General features: G+C 44.5%; 2 protein-coding genes across 10 annotated transcripts in view; one reads left to right on the plus strand and one right to left on the minus strand.

The window, feature by feature from the left end:
• The window catches only part of kmt2d (lysine (K)-specific methyltransferase 2D), a 31,217-nt gene extending 14,754 nt beyond the window's left edge, over positions 1 to 16,463 (plus strand). For 8 of the 9 annotated variants that reach the window (XM_076166486.1, XM_076166479.1, XM_076166483.1 and 5 more), the window contains exons 33-55: positions 30 to 200; positions 297 to 442; positions 792 to 2,605; positions 2,687 to 2,810; positions 3,605 to 3,686; positions 4,576 to 4,642; positions 4,748 to 4,980; positions 5,105 to 8,053; positions 8,161 to 8,310; positions 8,417 to 8,581; positions 8,698 to 8,845; positions 8,940 to 9,021; positions 9,116 to 9,288; positions 9,412 to 9,536; positions 9,623 to 9,755; positions 10,049 to 10,170; positions 10,262 to 11,636; positions 11,737 to 11,873; positions 12,064 to 12,194; positions 12,320 to 12,605; positions 12,747 to 12,820; positions 12,911 to 13,019; positions 13,446 to 16,463. In XM_076166486.1, the coding sequence (XP_076022601.1) occupies positions 30 to 200; positions 297 to 442; positions 792 to 2,605; positions 2,687 to 2,810; positions 3,605 to 3,686; positions 4,576 to 4,642; positions 4,748 to 4,980; positions 5,105 to 8,053; positions 8,161 to 8,310; positions 8,417 to 8,581; positions 8,698 to 8,845; positions 8,940 to 9,021; positions 9,116 to 9,288; positions 9,412 to 9,536; positions 9,623 to 9,755; positions 10,049 to 10,170; positions 10,262 to 11,636; positions 11,737 to 11,873; positions 12,064 to 12,194; positions 12,320 to 12,605; positions 12,747 to 12,820; positions 12,911 to 13,019; positions 13,446 to 13,538 (8,889 nt within the window). In that variant the 3' untranslated portion in view covers positions 13,539 to 16,463. The remainder of the gene's footprint in view (positions 1 to 29; positions 201 to 296; positions 443 to 791; positions 2,606 to 2,686; positions 2,811 to 3,604; positions 3,687 to 4,575; positions 4,643 to 4,747; positions 4,981 to 5,104; positions 8,054 to 8,160; positions 8,311 to 8,416; positions 8,582 to 8,697; positions 8,846 to 8,939; positions 9,022 to 9,115; positions 9,289 to 9,411; positions 9,537 to 9,622; positions 9,756 to 10,048; positions 10,171 to 10,261; positions 11,637 to 11,736; positions 11,874 to 12,063; positions 12,195 to 12,319; positions 12,606 to 12,746; positions 12,821 to 12,910; positions 13,020 to 13,445) is intronic. The other variant, XM_076166485.1, reaches the window with a different exon arrangement.
• A 341-nt stretch (positions 16,464 to 16,804) lies between these two features.
• Positions 16,805 to 19,978, minus strand: LOC143013046 (glutathione S-transferase Mu 3-like). The gene is made up of 8 exons (XM_076166489.1): positions 19,822 to 19,978; positions 18,622 to 18,697; positions 18,462 to 18,526; positions 18,290 to 18,371; positions 18,091 to 18,188; positions 17,671 to 17,766; positions 17,468 to 17,578; positions 16,805 to 17,187 (listed from the first exon to the last, which is right to left on the minus strand). The coding sequence occupies exons 1-8, from the start codon at positions 19,855 to 19,857 to the stop codon at positions 17,092 to 17,094; spliced, it is 660 nt and encodes a 219-aa protein (XP_076022604.1). The 5' UTR covers positions 19,858 to 19,978; the 3' UTR covers positions 16,805 to 17,091.
• Between the last annotated feature and the right edge of the window lie 88 nt (positions 19,979 to 20,066).

Genomic DNA, 20,066 nt, shown 5'->3' on the forward strand with positions numbered 1-20,066 from the left:
ACTAATGCATACATCTTGTCCTTTTGTAGCGTCAGAGACTGAGGGAGTTCTTAATCAGACAACAAATGCAAAGAAACTCCATTAGACAAGAAAAGGAGGCGGCTGCTGCTGCTGGCAGTGCCTCCCCTGGGTGGTCTGGAGGTGAGATGGGATCATTTCAGCAAGACAAGGCCCACAGAGCACCTCCACCTTATCCACAGGTACACACCTTACACACATTAAGTACATTAAGCCAAGAAATGTTGCAAACCAATGTCTGCATAGGAGCCATGTTCTATTGTTGACTCTTCCTGTAGGATCGTGTTGTTGCTGCTACTTCTGGACCTCAGGCTCCTTTGATAGGAAAGATACCTATGACTATGGCTGCTGGTGGCATGGAAGAGAAGCTCATTCGGCCACCACCTCCAGGAACCCCTGTCATCATGGATCCCAATGAACTACGGTACAAATTTCTCGAAACATGTCGAAGATTTGCATTCAAAGTGAAAATCTATTAGTTGACGCCATCATTTACATTCAATTTTTGTTAACTTTCCACAGATTTCACTCAATGTTAAAAAATAATTGAACAGCACATCTGTTGGTATATATCCAAATAAAAACAGCAGATTCTGTAATGTAGTTGGGAGTCCGTGATGTTAACCCAGAAGAAGAAGTTGTTTCAGGAGCGCACCTTAGTCAAAGAAATAAATTCATTTTCAACAGAAGAGCAAATTTCTCCTTAATTTGGTCCTAACACTTTGTAATTAACAATTGAAATGTATTGCACTTTTTGTGTTTCTTCCCTTTAGGCCACCAGTGTCCGCTAAACCTCAGGGCATGTTTGCCCGTGCACCGTTCCCTCCTCAATGGCATGGCCAAGCTCCAGGTCCGCGCAGGTTTCCCCAGCCTGGCATGGAGGCCATGGGTGTGAGGCACAATCTCAACTCTGCTGTGAACACCCAAGCCATTGATAATATGGGCAACTCTCATGCTGTTTTACCTGGACATGGAGGAGAGCCCATGCAGGCACTGGGTCAAGGACCCCCACCGCAGTTCATTGAGCTAAGACACAACTCTCAAAGGCTACACCTGCGACCCCAGTTTATGCCCAGAGGACCTCAGCCCAGACCACGTTTCTATGTCCCACAGCAAGAGATGGCAGCACCTTATATACAGCAGCATGCAATGGCTCAGGTTGGTGGCGGTCAAACAGAGGGGGCCAGTGATCCACAGCTGGGATTACAGGAGGCTGGAATGTCTGTCTTATTGCCTCAGCAGTCTGCAGGCACAGCAACACAACAGCCCCAGCTGCTACCCCAGGCAGCTACCTCAAATCCTATCACTCCAAGCTCTGAGCAGCATCGACCTCCCCAATCCAGCCTGGGTAGAGAGACCCTCCCTGCCAGTGAAGAATTGCCAGAGCCTGATCTTGAGGGATTAGGTGATGCCCCAGGAGATGGTGGTGTGGAGGATGAGGATGATTTGGCACTAGACCTGGACCCTGACAAAGGAGATGACGACCTAGGCAACCTGGACAACCTAGAAACCAATGATCCCCATCTAGATGATTTGCTTAACAGTGATGAGTTTGACCTGTTGGCTTATACTGATCCTGAACTGGACCAGGGAGACCCCAAGGATGTCTTCTCTGACCAGTTACGGTTGGTCGAAGCAGAAAGCGAAGCACCTTCATCTTCTAGATCTGAGCTCATTAAAGCAGAGAGAAAAACCAAGGAGGATACCGGGGGGAGCTCCCTTTTATCTGCCTCTGTTACTGCAGGGAGGTCTGCTACCCAACTACCACCCCCAGAAATTGCAGATATCTCAAAAGTCAAAATAGAGGAAAGAGGCATGACCCCACAGCTGCAGCCTGGACAGACTGTGGTGAAAGATGAAATGGGAGAGGCTGTGTCGATGCTTTTTAGTGGGACCACAGCACAAATGAAGACTGTACAACATGAAAACCAGTCTGCTTCACTCAGTTCTGTTAGATTAGGTGGGCTACAATACCGACTTCCGGGACAAGCTGATCCTTTGCCATTCCACCAAGCTACTCCACATGCAGATATGGGTGATGATCCACTTGGACTGCCTGATGTAGGGGAACAGCACTCCCCTGCAGTAGATCTTGCCAAGGTTGAGAGCTCTTTAGATGGTGAGCTGCCTCTTCTAATACAGGATCTACTGGAGCACGAGAAAAAGGAATTACAGAAGCAGCAACAGCTCAACTCCCTAAATCAAGGAGGCATGGCATCTCATTTTCCTGGTATCCCAAATCAGCAGCCTAACCCTCAGACACCTGGGCAAATATTGCTGCCGCAACACCACAGACCACCACAGGGAATGATTGCTCAGCCAGGGATGGTACCTCGTCCTCCGCACGTTTTGCAGCAACAGCTGCAGCAGCAAAGGCCCATGGGAGCAGGAATGGTACCTCCACCTCATATGACCATGGCCCAGCAACAAGGTATGATGAGGATGGCACAGCCTGGAGGCCTTCATTCAAATATCAGTCTTCAGCAGCAGCAACAACAACAACAACAACAACAACAACAACAACAACAGCAACAACAAGCAATGGTCAAACAGCCTTCTGTAGCCAACAACTTTTTCCCTGATAAAGGTAAGCAGCATCGTCTGTCAGTGTTATTGTTTTTTTTTATTTGATTATGTTTCTTAAAACATATTTATCTCCTTATTACAGATTTAGACAAATTTGTTTCTGATGACATCATGGATCCCATTGCCAAAGCAAAGATGGTGGCACTTAAGGGTATAAAGAGAGTGTTGGCACAGGACCCAATGGCTGTACCCTCTGGCATTAACAGGTACCTTTTTGTTATGTATAGATATTTCATAATATACTTAATGTGTCTTTGTATTGTAATTCTTTGTCAGAAGATGAGTCAGAGATGGAGCACCGAGTACACCAAGTGTTTCCATCAATCCCATTAAATATTTATCCTCCCAGTTGGGCATATTTTAAATATACTCTTGGAATTGCCAGGAATACAAATTAAATATGTTTTTATGTTTAGCAACGGTAGAAAAGTTGTCGTATTGATGAAGACAGCATGCAGTAATGGCTGATGGATTATTTTGGTTTGTTTTTTTGAGTAATGTAAAATATTGCAACTTGCTTCAGCTTATGTAGGAAAGCTTCCTGTTCCCAGACTTAGCAAAATGCAACAGACAAAAAGGATAAAATCATTCAGCTAAATTAAACAAATGAATATTACATTGGAACCAACAGTGAAATAGATCGGTATACAGAACAGTTCTTAACTGTTAACTGTTCTTATAGAACAGTTAACAGTTAACAGTTCTATTAACTGTTCTTATAGAACAGTTAATTCTTATAGAACAGTTAATGCTGCTATTTTAATTTATGATATTTCCATAGCAAAAACACTTTACTGTCACATTGAGAGTTTCTCATGACTGTAGCATTTCAATTAAACTTTGCCAGGTTGCAGATATCCTTGAGTAAAACCATATTGGGTGGGATCAATGTGACCATAAGCGCACTCTTTCAGTTATATGTAGCTGCGTCCCTCTAAAGAAGCTCTTGTTGTACACTGCAGGCCTTCATTGTGAATTTTCTGCTTTGCATTGTCTCCAGACAACAAGTCTCTTTGCTTGCCCAAAGGTTGGCCTCTGCTCCAGGCACAGACCAGGCTCAGCTTCCACCTGGACCACCAAAGGTACGCTCTGTTGTACGGCTGTGTTGATTATCATTTATAAAACTTATTCATGATTGAAGAGACCATAGCTGCAAACTCATTGCCTGTTTGGTCAGATGTTACGGGTTCATTTTTTTGTTCAGTTTAAACTGTGTCATGGTAATGCAGTTTACCAATGTTTGTATAGTGTGTGTATAGTTTACACACACGATACACACATTGGTTAACTGTATTGCCATGACACAGCAAAGTGTATGTCGCCAGTGTGATCGGCATAGCCAATTGTTCCCGGAGTTCGTTATGTATAACACAGTTTGTATGTCATTGGATTGCTTGATCATGTGTTTTCTTTATATTCTCATCTCACAATGCACCATAACATGGCATTTTAATGTTAAAACTGCAAAAACATTGTGACAGGGAGTAAACCTCCAGACACTTTCTCTTCGTACACTGTAGCCTTTTTCCCTGCTCTTGAATTTGCAGGTGTGAGAGATGGTTGCCTTCTTACTGGTGTCCCTGCCAGTTGTATGGCTAATTTAAGTCATTTAGCAATAGTAGAGCACTTCACTTAAATATCTAGTAGAATCTTTTAAAAATGTAATCTCTCACAGTTTGCTGTGGTGCTGTAGATGTGTATTTCCCTCTGCCGGACTATTTGCTCATCTGTTAAAAAAAAAAAAAAAAAAAAAAAAAAGGGTCAGCAAGCATCAACTGCCCGTCACCTCTATCTGGCTCATTACCTACTACAACTCTGTAGACTCATTAGACAATCTGGGGATCTAACAAGGCTACTGACAGAACAAAATGATGATTATTTTAGAATTTAAATGCTTATCCATCCCTTCAGTTTAGGGATTCATTTAATGTACTGTCAGTGTTGCTAATTGTTTGATTTCTTTCTGTTTAGGAGGGAGAAACAAGTGACCCAACACAGTCGAGACCTAATCCTCCCCAGTTTGTACAAGGAATCATCAGTATGTTATTCCTTCTCTTGTTAGATCTTTGTTTAATCATCTAGAAAATGTCACTTTGCTCTCTCAATACTTTTATGGGTATTTAAATATGTGCTTCTGTTTTAGATGACGCAGAACAACATCAGTATGAGGAATGGCTTCTTCACACACAGCAGTTACTTCAAATGCAATTAAAATTTTTAGAGGAGCAGATTGGAGCTCACCGCAAATCACGAAAGGCATTGTGTGCCAAGCAACGCACTGCTAAGAAAGCAGGCAGGGAGTTTGCTGAGGCAGATGCAGAGAAACTGAAGTTGGTTACAGAAGAGCAGAGCAAGATTCAGAAACAGCTTGATCAGGTAGGGTGATTCTATTAAACCGATTTAGAAAAAAAAATCAAACATTTACTAACATGTGTACCTACTTGTCATCTGCAAATGCTTTTGGCTTCTTCATGCAAATGTGTTCGCAATTATGTTCTAGGTACGCAAGCAGCAGAAGGAGCACACCAATCTCATAGCAGAGTACAGAAGCAAACAGCAACAGCATCAGCAAGGCTCAGGACTTATGAACCCAGGGCACTCCACACAGGGCCCCCCTCACATGTTTTCCAAGATGCCTGGACAGATTATGATGGGCCAACAAGGAACACCAATGATGAACCAGCACCCTGGAATGATGCCCCAAGGTGGAATGCCCGTCAGGATGCCCCAAGGGCAGCAGTTCATTGGAGGAGCACAACCTCAGCTTCCTGCTGGCCTTGGAGCCAGGGCTCCTGGTCCCTCTGGAGCTCCACCAAGGTTCTTCCCCCAAGGGCCTGGAATGCAGGGTGCAGACCCCAGATTTCTCCAAGAAAGACAACTGCAACATAGAATGCAAATGGCTAAACTCCAACAACAGCAGGTGGTGATGGGCCAGCAGCCGATGCAACATCCTAATCAGCAATCGGGCTTGATCACTCAGCCACAGCCTGGTATGATGGGGAACCCACTTATGACCCAACAACAACCAAACACTCAACAAGGAATGGTGGCTAACCAGGCCAGTCAGCAGAACGTTACTCAAGGAATGCTTGGAGGCCAGCCTGTGGCACCACCGCCACAGAACCTTATAGCAGGCCAGCCCATTGGCAATCCACAGGCCATGATGGCAGCTCAGCCAGGAATCATGGGTAACCAGTCTGTTGCACTACCACAACAGAGGCCCCAGCTAATGATGGGCCAGCAGGGAATGGTTCTACCTCCAGGGCTTCCTGGTCTTAGGGGTCCACAAGTCCATTTGACTCCACAACAACAAAACATTTTGGCCCAGCGGATGCTTGTGTCTCAGCAGCAGCAGAATGTTGTTAAGAATCTACCCAACCCTCAGCAGCAGCAACAAATTGCACAGCAAAGACAACCATCCAGCCAAGAGCAAGGAGGACTTTCTCAACCTTCAACGCCTCAGATGGGCTCTTCACCTTCAGCAGGAAGTATCACGCCACAACCGCATGGATCCACAGAAAGCTTACAGCAGTTTTCACAGGACAGTCAGAACTCGGGACCAAAAGAGGGTGGGATCCTCAGTCCTGATTCAAGAACGCCCCCACAGCAGAGTGGGCCGTCCGCTCCCAATCAGATGGCCCAGCCACCCTCTGTGGCCGATCAACAATCTGACATTGGACGCCACCAAGTACAACAACATCAAGCTCAGATTTATATGGCCCAGCAACAACAAACAGATCCACAGTCTATACCTGAACAAAAAACAGGTTTGGCTGGAAATCAACAAACGGGTATGCTTCAGCAGCAACAGCAACAACAACAACAGCTTTCACTCACTCTCCAAAGGCAAGGGTCTCTCAATGCAGACAAGCCTGGGTTGATGCAAATAAAGCAGGAGCAGACTGATTTCATAATGCAACAACAACAGCAGCAACATCATCAGCAGCAACAGCAGCAACAGCAACAACATCATCAACAACAACAACAACAAACTGTTCAGAATCTCATGCAGCAGTCACAAGATCCAAACATTCAACCGCACATTATGGGTCAAACCCACCCTGGCCACCCACAACCTGTGATGAGTCACAATCCACAGCAGCAAGCACTCATGGCTCAGCAGCAAAAACAGCAGGCTATGATGGGCATGATTAGAGCCCAGCAGCAAGGAATGATGATACAGAGACCAGGAGTACCTGGGCAGATTCGCACTCCCATCAACATCCAGGCAATTATTGCTCAGAATCCTCAGCTTCGCAACCTTCCCCCAAACCAGCAGATACAGCACATCCAGGCCATGATTGCCCAAAGGCAGCTCCAACAGGGACAGATGCTGCGTATGCCCATTGGTCAAGGCCAGCCTGGGCAGTTGAGGCCTCACATGCCACAGGTTGGGCAGCAGATGCCAGGAGTAGAAGGACAACAAATGCCATATGGAGTCATGGGGAAACCAGGAGCAGTGGGCACTCCACAACAGCCAGGCATGTTGAACCAACAACCTGGAGTTGCTCCTCAGATGCAGCAGGGCATGCTAGTTCATGGGCAGATGATGCAGCAACAGCAGATTATGAGAGGCCCAGTGCCACGTTCCCCCATGGACCAGGGGCGTATGATAAGGCCAGGGTCACCACGTCAACCCATGGTCAACACTGGTGACCAACAACACCACACCATTACCCAAGCTATGGCAATGCGTCCACCTACACCAAACCAGAACCACCAACAAGCCTTAATGACTGCAGCAGGCCGAATGCAGGGCTCTCCATCCCATGCATGTTCTCCAAGAGGTCCTTTAGCTCAGAGACTTGATACTGGCATGAGCCCAGCCACCCCAGCATCACCTCATTCAGTCCATGTCTCCTCACCTTCCTTAGCTGACGGTAGAGCTGGAAGGGGGAGTCCATACAGTCAAGTCAAGGCCTCTCCACTCAGGTCACCAGGGGCTAAGAGTCCACTTCATTGTCCAGGATTAAAGGTAGAATCTCACACTTCTGGCATTGAGATGCCCACAGACCCGCTCAATGGGCCACAGAGAGGTGTCAATGCACAGCAACAACACGCTGTGGATGGCCATGTGCCTCACACACAGCATAGCTCTAGAGAGGGGGACTTATGCAAAATGACCCTACAGAACATTAAACAGGAACCAAGGGAGGTTCAATGTGATGGGGAGGGAGAGCCTCCTCCTGGAGCTATAAAGCGAGAAGCCATGGGAGATGCATTCAATGCTGGGAATAACACTAGCTTTATTCATGCTGGAGACCCTGGGGCTCAAGGTGCTAGGTCTGAAACTGGACAGCAACTACTCCAGAAACTGTTGAGAACCAAGAACCTTCAGCTAGGTGCCCAAAGGTCCTCTGATGGCATCCACAATGAGATCAATGGGCACATCAACAGCAAACTGGCCATGTTGGAGCAAAAACTTCAAGGAACCCCACGAAATATGGAGGTACGTATTCATTTCATGCATTGATATTTTCTCTCCTTACGATGTTATTGCTTGAGGAAAAATCTACCAAACCTTGAACCCATCAGTATTTTTAACCTTTTTTACAGGATTTACAGTCCATAACAAAAAGGCCACCCGTAGCAAAGCCAAAGCGCACAAACAAGGCACCCGGAGAACGAGGGCCGAACTCCCGCAAGAAGAACAAGAAGGACGAAGTTGGGAAAAGTGCTGAAGTCCTTATAAAACAGCTCAAACAGGTAAGCAGGCAAACATTTCAAATGATTGATTGTGATCTGTCCTTTCATATGAAAAAACAGTTGGTGATTTTACAAATGGTGAATGACAACATTATTTCCCCTGCAGGGCCTCTCTTTGCTACCCCTGATGGAGCCTTCCATCACTGCCACTCTTGATCTGTTCGCCCCTTTTGGAAGCAGCCCAACCAGTGGTAAAGCCCAGCTCAAGGGATCTTTTGGAAATGCAATGCTGGACAACATCCCAGACTACTATTCACAGTTGCTCACTAAGGTATACTTAAAACGCAGTGTGTACCAATGATGGTGGTATACTGTGACACAAATGTGGTTCATTAACAGCATTTTAAGGACCAAAGTGAATGTATTGTATCTTGTGCTTTTCTACAGAGCAACCTCAGCAACCCCCCGACACCTCCATCCTCTCTGCCCCCTACACCGCCTCCCTCGGTACAGCACAAGCTGCTCAATGGAGTGACTGCTGGGGAGGAGCTGTCCGAGGTCCAGAAACAGCCTGAGCCCACTGAGGAGCCTATGGGTAAACGATGAGGAATTTAGTAGAAATGCATACTTGTCTAAGATCGTTGTATTCTTGTAATTGTTCAGTCAATTCACTATTTTGTCCTCTGTAGATTCTGTCAGAGAGGAGGTGAAAAGTGTGGACATTCTAGCAGCTCTACCCACCCCACCACATAACCAGAATGAGGACATCAGGTACAGCAGGAAACCTTTGTCAGTCCTTAAGCTCGTCCAAAATGGTGTTCCTTTTGCAGAATGGCTATAAAGTTTTGAAATTTCTTTGTGGCAGGATGGAGAGCGACGACGAGGATGCCCCAGAAAGCATTATCCCAGCATCATCTCCCGAAAGCAACATAGGAGATGAAACCACGCGTTTCCCTCACCTGCGGGAGCCCAAAGAGGAGGAGACAGAGAGAGCAATATCCCCCATTATCCCCCTCATACCTCGCACTGCCATCCCAGGTATGGATAACATTCTAAAAGTGATTTAGAGTGCTATCATAAATAGTTTATCTTTAAATTTGAATCGTGTCTTGCAGTTACATTCCAGCTGTAATGCGTATTTGCTAATCCTCCCATGTTTAGCATTTCCTGAAAACAAACCATTCGAAGCAGCTGATGGCAAGATAGTTTCCACTGCCAACCACTGGGACAAGACCAAAAACAACGAAGTGTCTGTTACGTTCACATTGTCCTCTGCTGCAGCCAAGGTACTAACCTGTGGTATCATCGCACACTATCCATGTTTTCATATTCAGGCACAGTTCACAAAAACTATGAATGACTTTTCCTCTAGAATCTGAACCACGTGATGCTGGCTATGGCCCGGCTGCTCAACATGAGGATGCCTGGTTCCTATGAGGTGACCTTCCCCTCCAACCCTGACATGCCCGGAGTGACTGGGCCTGGGAAAGGAGCTGGCCAATCAGGTACCTGCATTGAAAGATTAGTGTTTGTTCCTGTCCTGGTGGCTCTGGGATATCCAGACGTATAATCTAGTTTGGTATATTATCTTATATATAGTATTATATCATATCTATATATTATATTACATATCAGCCTCACGACATTCGCAAGTAGGAAGGGTTGGGTTGATCTTGGACGGTTGGTCATTTGCCTGTATGATGATGTACTTATGACTGTCTGAATAGAAATCAGCACTCATACACTAATGTTGTCTTCAAACATGAATGCAATCTTATTTGATTTTCATCTTTTTCAGGGGCTTTGTCTACAAAAGACGGCGCTTCACCCAGCCAGGATGAGTGGCTAAGGCAATTTGACGTGTCTCTACCAGGCTGTACATTGAAGAAACAAGTGGACATTCTGTCCCTTATTAAACAGGTCGGTCTCTACAAATATTGCAGAATTGTGTTCAAATTTCAAAGCATTCCTCTTGTGGTATTCATGGATTTCTTGGGCATTTCTCTCTCAGGAATTTCCAGATAAAGAAGACAACCCGGCCCAGCACTGTTACACAACTAATGTGAACGACTTGGATGTGCGCCACCTCCCTGTAATACCAGTAGAGGAATCTCCACCCCCATCACCTTCACCTCCACCTCCTCCCCCTTCTGCCCCAAATCCAACCAGTGAAGGTGATCCTTCCACAAAATCAGCTTCTCCATCCCCCTCTCCCCCCAGTCCCACCAATGTTCAGATCAAGACTGAGCCTGAGCAGGATGCTATTTGTCCTCCCGCTGATTCTGCTCAACTACCTGATAGCACAGAGCCTGATGAAGACGCTACAAAAGAAGTCCCTGATCCAGCTCCAATCTCTGCCGTTTCTAATCTCACTGCTCCCACTGAAGACATTCTGGATGCTGTTCCCAAGGAGGAGGATGCAGCCCCTGATGCAGAGCAACCTCCTAAAGATTCTCCCAGCACAATAGAGTCTTCTCCTAAGGCCATCAAGCAGCGCAGACCCCTCTCTCCTGATGAGGAGGCGATGCACCCAAAAGTGAAAAAATGGAAGGGCATTCGCTGGAAGCGTCTTCAGATTATCATCTCAATCCGCAAGGGTGGGTCTAAGAAGGAAAGCAGTCGAGAGGTGTCTGAGCTAATGGAGCGGCTGCGCATCACACTGCGACCAGACAAGCTGCCTCGGGATAAACGTAAATGCTGCTTCTGTCACGATGAAGGGGATGGGGCTACAGATGGGCCTGCACGCTTACTTAACATTGATGTGGACCTATGGGTGCACCTCAACTGTGCCCTGTGGTCCACAGAGGTGTATGAGACACAGGGTGGGGCCCTGATTAATGTGGAGGTGGCATTGCGTCGTGGATTGCGTACTCTCTGTGCGTACTGCCAGAAAACAGGTGCAACCAACAGCTGCAACAGACTACGTTGCCCCAATGTCTACCACTTTGCCTGTGCCATCCGGGCTCGCTGTATGTTCTTCAAGGACAAGACGATGCTCTGCACACAGCACAAGTTGAAGGGCCCCAGTGAGGAGGAACTCGGCACGTTTTCTGTGCTGCGGCGGGTCTACATCGAGCGTGATGAGGTAAAGCAGATTGCCAGCATCTTACAGCGTGGCGACCGCATCCACCTGTTCCGTGTCGGTGGCCTGATCTTTCATGCAGTTGGCCAGCTTCTGCCCTCTCAGATGGCCAACTTCCACTCACCCACTGCAATCTTCCCAGTGGGCTATGAATCCACACGCATCTATTGGAGCACACGTGTGCCCAATAAGCGCTGTCGCTATCGCTGTCGTATTAGTGAGAATGAAAGCCAACCCCTGTTTGAGGTGCGTGTCCTGGAGCACGGCATGGAGGAGCTGCACTACCGGGACGCCACTCCGGAGGGTATGACCTGAAACACTGTTCAGATTTATAATAAAACTTACCGCTGTTACATATTCTTAACTAAATACTGTAATGAATGACAATGTTTCTTACCTTTCAGGGATCTGGGAACAGGTGGTTCAGCAGGTGGCTAAGCTGCGAGATGAATCAGCCATGTTGAAGCTTTTCACAGAACATGTCAAAGGAGAGGAGATGTATGGCCTCACAATTCATGCTGTCATGCGCATCACTGAGTCGGTAAGACATTTGACTAACTCAACCATTTCATTCTGTTGTAGTAAACATTATGTGTGATAGAATTTTAAGAAGGTCCCTTTCCTCCAAGTCATGACACAAAGACAGAGCCTCACACCTCTGCTTTGACAAAATGCATCATCATCATACATCAAAGCTATTGCTTAAAATGATTTTGAGTTATTTTGTTTAGCTTCCTGGTGTGGAAAACTGCCAGAACTACCAGTTCCGTTATGGCCGTCACCCTCTGATGGAGCTGCCTCTCATGATCAATCCCTCTGGCTCTGCTCGGTCTGAACCTAAGGTGCCCACACAGTGCAAGAGGTAAAAAAAAAAGAAGAAATAGTTCATCCATGCAGTTACAGGCTGAGGACAGAATCGTGGAGATGACTGATTTGTGGAATCTTCTGATTTGATATCTGCTCACGTTTTCTTGTCTGTGTCTCCAGACCTCACACCCTCAATAGCACCAGCGTGTCCAAGGCCTACCAGAGCACCTTCACCGGAGAGCTCAACACACCGTACAGCAAGCAGTTTGTCCACTCCAAGTCCTCCCAGTACCGCCGGCTCAAAACGGAGTGGAAGAACAACGTGTATCTGGCACGGTCTCGCATTCAAGGCTTGGGTCTGTACGCTGCCAAGGATCTGGAGAAGCACACCATGGTCATCGAGTACATCGGCACCGTCATACGCAACGAGGTGGCCAACCGCCGCGAGAAAATCTACGAGGAGCAGGTACTTCAACTACACACCGCTAGTCATGGCACAACATTGCACAAGGCAAAGGAAATACATTTATCTGTAAAAGAAAAAGAAGAGATTTGTTTGAACCATATATATCTGAGCATTCTTTTGTGTTTTGTTTGTCTAATGTAGAACCGTGGGATCTACATGTTCCGCATTAACAATGAACAAGTGATAGATGCTACTCTGACTGGGGGCCCAGCTCGGTGAGTTCTGATAAGGCAGAGTTTTTCCCTTTGGCCCACCCTTCTGTCCCAGACGCATCAAAACCTGACCTTTCTCCTCATCTCCCTCAGATACGTCAACCATTCCTGTGCCCCCAACTGTGTCGCAGAGGTCGTAACATTTGACAAAGAGGACAAAATCATCATCATTTCCAGTCGCAGGATCCCCAAGGGAGAAGAGGTGCTTTGCCGTTTGTAGCAGGGATAGAAAAGTGTACAATCTGCTGAAACATCTACTGCTTTTGTGAAACGAGGGTCGACTGCATTATACAGCGATGATCTTCAAACGCGATTCCCAGCCGGGTGTTGACTGGAGTGTGGAGCAGAGTCGCCTCATTGCAACATATTTTATATAACGTTATTCAACACATTACATGGATATAGCTGCTGTGGAGAGAAAACTATATATAATAAACATTTTAGTCTGCAAAGGTAGCCAACACACAAATGAAAGAAAGCTTTATGAATTGGTTAAGAATCATGATAAATCATGCCGAAGACGATGAGACGTTAACTTGTACATGATCTCACTCCCAATTTGTGATTGTGAATGCTGATTTAAAGGGCCGGTGCCTTTATCTGACCTCTGCCCGTCGTCTCATTTCAGCTGACATACGACTATCAGTTCGATTTCGAGGACGATCAGCACAAGATACCTTGCCACTGCGGAGCCTGGAATTGCCGAAAGTGGATGAACTAACAGGAGCAGGGAAGACGGGAAGAAAACCCCTCTCAGTGGTGCCAGAACACTCTTGCGCCAAAGCCTTTGAATCCTACATAGCCAGTACATAAGCTGTTCTGAAATACTTGGAGGAAGACTGGCCTCCATCTTTGAATGACTAAAAGTGTTGACACCTGTAGCCAAAGGTTTGAAGAGCATTAATCGACTAAAAGCAACTGATCACCTCCACCAACAGCAGCTTGATGGTGGGATGAACTTTTTTTATTTGTTTCTGTTTTTTTTGTTGTTTAGTTTTTTGGACTCATGAACGACCCTTTCCTCAGCCAAAACCAACTCTTTTTCCTCCTCCTCAATAAGCTCACAGCGGCTGGAAATCGATCCTCGACATTTACCAAAAGATCCCGACCCTCCTCTCCCGTCTGATATCAGTACTCGCAGCGCGGAACTCAGCTGGAGCTCCCACAAGAAGCCATTTTGAAATACTAAGAATGAACTAATGCATTTCTGTGTTTGAAGTCGGACCTATTTCCTTTCCTACCACAGCGTCCCCCTCCTCACCTCCCCCCCCTCCCCCCCAAAAGGCACTTTCCCATCAAGTCATCAATGAAGACAACACGGATATTGGCTAGCTAGACAATCTCGGCGTGGCTCTGCGTAGGAACCACGTATGATCGATGGATAAGATGTAAAGATAATATAAAAAAAAAAAAAAAACGAAGTTGCTGTTGATCTGTGGCTCCAGAGGTGCCAGAAGTTGTGACTGTACGGAGTCCAAAGGTGGGTTAGTTGGACCCAGTCTACCTCATTGATTTAGTGGGAAGTGACTGCTTTGTATAAAAAAAACTGTTAACTGCTACTGTGGAAGGGGGGGAAAGGGGGAAAGTTTTTATGGGCTTAGCCTTCTCGGACAAGCAGGGAATCTTAAGCAGCAGGTTTGCTCTATCTACTCTATGCTGATGATGATTTACAATAATGAGCCAACATAATTATTATTCATGGAATTATTTATACAGAGGAAATATATGACAGTTTTGATAAGATATTGCATTAATAAAATCACAATCAGAAGCTTGTTAGGTGTCCTGTAAGCCACCAGATCATCCTGGATGTTGATGTAGCTTTTTTTTTTTTTTTTTTTTTTTCCTTTCTCTTTTTTTATTTATGCATCTGAAACCACGTTTATCAGCTGTGTGAAAGCACAATGACATCTGCTTTGTTTTTTTTTTGTTTTTTTTACGTTATTAAGGCTCTAGGATGGCGGCCGCTCCCGGTCTGTAACGGCGGCGGCGGCCCGGTCCGAAATTAACCAAGTGACAGAAACGTCTGGCTTGTTTCATACGTTTAAAGTTCCACTGGAGTTTAGCCAGTGGATGCATGACTACTATACCCCATTTCATCGACATCATTTTTATTCCCTCAATAACTCGATGTTTTCACTGCTCAACCTTAAAAACCTTGAATCATGCCTCTTCCTCTGTACTATTTAGTGGACTGTTGTTAAACTTTACTGTAGTAAGTCTTCCTCTGCCTGAGTACAGCCTGCAGTGTTTCTACTTCCCTGTTAGTGTGGCTTTTTTAGTGCTGGTACTGTCCTCTTTAGGCTGAACGGATGGCAGTGAAAGACTTATTGGAAAAAAGGGCATTTTGTTTCTATGTAAGATGAATGAAAAAGTCTTTAAAGGGAGCTTTACTAAAACTCCACCTTCCCATACTACTCGGTTTCCTCCTTCCCCTAACCTAAGACCTCACATGATTGAAAAATGCAAAACTGTACAAACTGTATATATGGTATATGCATTAGGGGACAGCAAACTCTTTATCCAGCCCCTTTGTAATCAATAAAGTCAAAGTGTAGAGAAATAAAATTGAAAAACCAACCACTGGATATCATTTTATCATAAAGATAAAGCTGTACATAAATATAAATATATGTAAAATGGCAAACTAATAACTATGTATATGAACCAGAGTGTTTTGCATTTACCTGTTTTTCTATTGGTGTTTTTTGCTATAAGCTCTCAAAGACGAAATAGATGTGTGCGAAGCGTCTTCTCGAGTCGTTTTGGACGAGAAGCCGAGGTGATTACGTAACTGATCCACGTGGAGAGTTCGTTGATTATTAGACATGAGAATCACTTATTGCATAAAGCAGTACAATGGTGCATAGCATTTGTATTTATGTAATATTGTTCGTGTTTTTTTGCGTTTTATTTATGCTACTGCTCGTTGATTACCAAAACCTGTCCCTGAATTGGTCGAAAATTGGAAGATTATAATCTGAAATGGAAAATCTTGAATTCCCTAGGATATTGTTATTAGTGTTTTGCTTTTTATATCTTCCCTATAGAAGTGAATGTGTTGGTAAACCTTGTGAAATGGTTACTTGGCCTAATGTATGTTATGATGTAATACTCCAAGTTAATCCCATACTTAACCTGATAATGAATTGCACTCTCATAGTATAACGGAACTTCTCTAAACTGGTAGATATTGATCAAGTATCCCTAAACAGTGATATATATAAATATATTTTTTGGTATGTTTCTATTTCAAGGGAAGACCATGACAAGACAATATGCCGCTCACTGGATTTTAGCCTGAATAATTTTTAACTTCTATGAATCTTAATTTAAGTTCTCTGCATATCTTATAATTTAATAAAGTTTGCTCAAATTGAAGGTTTTTTTAACCTCACCTACTTTTTAAAAAAGATATTGCATCTGTACAGCAGAGATACTTTTAGGGAATATGAATAAATATGATCATTTTTATTGTATGTGGCATGTTTTGTATGGATATGGATTATTTTGAATTGTACATATTTTTTTCAGGACGCCAGAGGTTGCATCTCTTTATATACGGCTTTCCACTCCCTTTCCCCATCATCTTATTTCTTTGTCTGCTTTTGTTTCTTGTAAAGGAAAATAAAATGCATTTTAAATATCTGCTCCTCTTTCTTATATGAAACAAACCAGTACAGGCATCACACAATGGTATAGACAAATATTTGATGTACTAAAAACACTTTAATGATGTGTAACCTTACTTTGAAACCTTCACTTGTGAATTCATTTGTCAGTGAGGCAGGAAGGATTTTGTTAGAGAAGTCTCCAGTAGTATTCTTTAGCAAGCTGAATTCTAATTCAATCGTCTGTAATCAGTCCACAAATAGACATAAGAAAATTGTTTATAAAGTGAGAAATTGTAAAACATTCCTATTGATTAGGATGATGAGTCTGAGCACAATCATTATTTCTGACACAAGATATGAAAGACAAACACAGTTCATCAACACACTTTAATGTTTCAAAAAATCTCACTACAACTGAATTAAGTGCTTTATGTCCATTTATAAAGCCATTCTTATGGTTTATAAAGGGATAATTCAATTCAAAAATGTTTTAGAAGTGATGTGCAACTGTTACATATACACAGTACCTACAGTACGTACCCAACTAGTAATACAAAAAGACAAACTATCCCTCTAATCCTGAACTTATGACTTATTCACTCAATTACACTTTTTCTATTCATCACTTCCTCTTACAGTGAGACACTTATCTGTGTTTTTCTACACTTTCTTGTTCCCCCATTTGGCCATCTTGTTGTTGACAGGAGTCTTCATGAATCTGTTGGACTTCATGTAGGCAGCAATCTTCTCCAGAGCCTGAAACCAGAAGAAACAGTTACACACTGATTTATCACTGGGATTTGTCATTAACGATCTGACTGAGGGACAACATGTTTAGGACACAACAAGCACATGTATACCTGGACAGTAGTGTGTGATGAGGAACTTACTCCTACAGTCAACAAACCTCAAAGTTCATAAAAAACTTCTATTTCTTTTACTTGTACTTCCTCTTTCACACCAAATGAAGATCCACATCATACTGGACTTTCCGTCTCCTGGCTGCGTGCGTCTGACTAAACGTGTGTGTCCTCACCTCAAAACGGTCCAGCAGATCTTTGAGATTCTTGAATTCGTCCAGGCACTTTGGCTCAAACATCCTGTGCTGATCCAGTAGCTCGTACATGAGGAAGTCCACAAAGGTAATCTGGGATAGAGAACATTTACATGAAGCGAAGAGAAAACACAGGAAAAGGGTGGACGTCTGACCTGTGCTTTACAGAGGTACTTTCATCTTACCTTGTCACCTGCAAACCACTTCCTGTCTCCCAAGTACTCAGAGAAGTCCTTCAGTGTGCCTGCCAGTTTCTCCACATAGCCCGGCTTCATGGCGTCCTGAAATTATCAGCGTACATCAGTGAGGCTTTAGTTATTGTAGAAAACTCAACATTGTTTCATACTGCAGGGCTTCTTCATTTCATTTTCATTTCAATTCAGCCTCCACTCCTCTCTTATCTGTAAACCAACAACCTTGTAGCGTTTCCCACAGACGCTGACCTTGTGTGTGCACATAGTGTCCCCCCTCCTCTTTGTCTTTCCAGCAGCTTCAAACACTGTGTCACTTTAGAAGCTTTAGACCCCGTTTGTTCTACTCCGTGATAACAGATTCTTCCAGGAACAAAGCTCTCATAACAAATCATCCTCGAGTTTCTCACTCACCAGGTTGGTGTAGCACATCATCACAAAGCCATTTCTGAAGTCCATTGCCTGGTTCTCCATGATGTCCACGCGGATCTGCTCCTCCTCAGTCTCTCCACCTGTGATCACAATAGGTCACCCAAAACCAAGACCGCTCGTATGACAGAACTTTTATAACGATGTCCATTTGTACCTAATCAGTCAAAATGGTGGTACTTACACATCTTGTGCTTGCGTGCGATGTATCTCATGATGGCGTTGCTCTGCACTATCTTCTTGTCTCCATCCACCAGATACGGCAGCTTTGGGCAGATCAAACAATTATTGAACCATGAGGTAATGTTTTCAATACGTCTGCGAAAAGTTTATATGAAAAGCTTGAGGTACGGTACATTAGGGAAGTCCATTCCAAGCTTTTTTTTTTCATCAAACCAGCAACTCTTATCATAGTTGGGAGCTGTGAGATAAAAACAAGATTCACTGCATTAAATGAGTCTTTCTGTGTGGACACTCTTCCCTCATGAGGTGGCCGCTGTTGAAGACTTAACCCACCTTCACCGCAGACGTAGAACTTGTCTTCGTACTGTGTGCCTGTGTACTCCAGCAGCAGGCGGGCGGGCTGAGCCAGCTGCAGGAGGAGCGGTCAAGTGGATTAGTTTGCTTTGGATAATTATGATAATTGCAAAAACAAACAAAAAACACTCTCGCCCTCTTAAAATAACGACAGCGGCCCTTTGTCAAACTCAATATGCATGTTGTGGATTATCACTGGAACTTTATTGGAAAAGAGCCCAGAGATCATGAGAGGATATGAGCGAACAGTTCAGCTTCTGTCTCATGATGGACACACCCGGAGGATTAGGACATCAAGGGCTCTCAGAGAAGCAAACAGGTCAAGTTTAACTGCAGTAAAGTGGTTTGGGCTTGTACACCTGGGAATGTTGTTTTAACACCACATGTACATCTAATTAAGTCATTAAGTACTCAGTGAGTGCGGTATTCCCACATTTTGCCCACAGGTTTTCTCTTGTTATTGTAGATATATTTAGCCTTGCATGTGACAAACAAGGCCTCTTTTAATAACACTCACTTCTGCAGTTTAATCCCGTCAGCACAGCATAACCATGACCTCTCACATTAAAACTACACCAGAAACTCTTATTCTTAAATGAAATTCGCAGCTACAGCCACGCAGGAGGTTAGCAGTTAGCCGCTCGACACTGATTTTAATGACTCCAACTGGCAACCAGAGGCTTTGTTCTCAATGTATGCTTCGGGGGGGAAAAAAAAAACAAAAAACTTGTACTTGAACTTGGTATTGTCGGGGCGGCTGAAGTTGCTCTTTCTGTTTACAGCACTTTTCAAACACTTTCCCGCTAATGTGTGCGTCACCATAAAGCGCGACCGGCAACCGGTTAAACGGCAACACCTGGATTTCGTAGTTACGTAATTCGGTGACAATTTCGGTTTTCTTGACGAAGAGTGCCGAGTGTGGAACAATAACTCTCCCCCTGTGCTGGGGGGCAAAACACCACCACACGTGAATACGACGCAGTAAATATCGCATTCTTTACTTAAACATGTATAGTAACGTGATGAAGCAAGGGACATTACTACTTTATTTAAGTACATGCAAAGCGACGTTGCGGTTAGCTACTTTGCGGTTAACTCACTCGAATGAATAATTAAACAAGCAGCGGTTAGCCAACAACCAGACGGACCATGAACTTGTAACCATTTGGAGCTTCTTACCCCGCGGATGTCCCAGTATGCCAGCTTCATTGCCATTTTAACTCAATTTGACCCAAAACTGCAGCAAAGGCGACTTGAGGTGCAGATCTGCAACGGTGAATGAGAGAGAAAGAATGGGAATGCTTGTTTTAGTCTACAGGCAACCGGGGGGAGGAGTGTATATGTGCGAGGTTACACCGGAGCGGAGCCGGGCGGGGTCTTTTTTTCTCTCCTTTTATTAAATCCCTGAGTCATGCTTAAGTTGC

Source organism: Genypterus blacodes, unplaced genomic scaffold (assembly GCF_046128005.1).
Source record: "Genypterus blacodes isolate CSIRO-AG114 ecotype Tasmania unplaced genomic scaffold, CSIRO-AGI_Gbla_v1 ptg000156l_1, whole genome shotgun sequence".
In the NCBI taxonomy this organism is placed as follows: Eukaryota; Metazoa; Chordata; class Actinopteri; order Ophidiiformes; family Ophidiidae; genus Genypterus; species Genypterus blacodes.

Excerpts from the sequence above, each read along its gene's own strand:
- LOC143013046 (XM_076166489.1), bottom strand. The coding sequence starts at position 19,857 with ATGGCAATGAAGCTGGCATACTGGGACATCCGCGGG. Across the intron at positions 18,189-18,289 it reads CGCACGCAAGCACAAGATGT|GTGGAGAGACTGAGGAGGAG; the intron begins GTAAGTACCACC and ends TTGTGATCACAG. Across the intron at positions 17,767-18,090 it reads TGATGTGCTACACCAACCTG|GACGCCATGAAGCCGGGCTA; the intron begins GTGAGTGAGAAA and ends TGATAATTTCAG.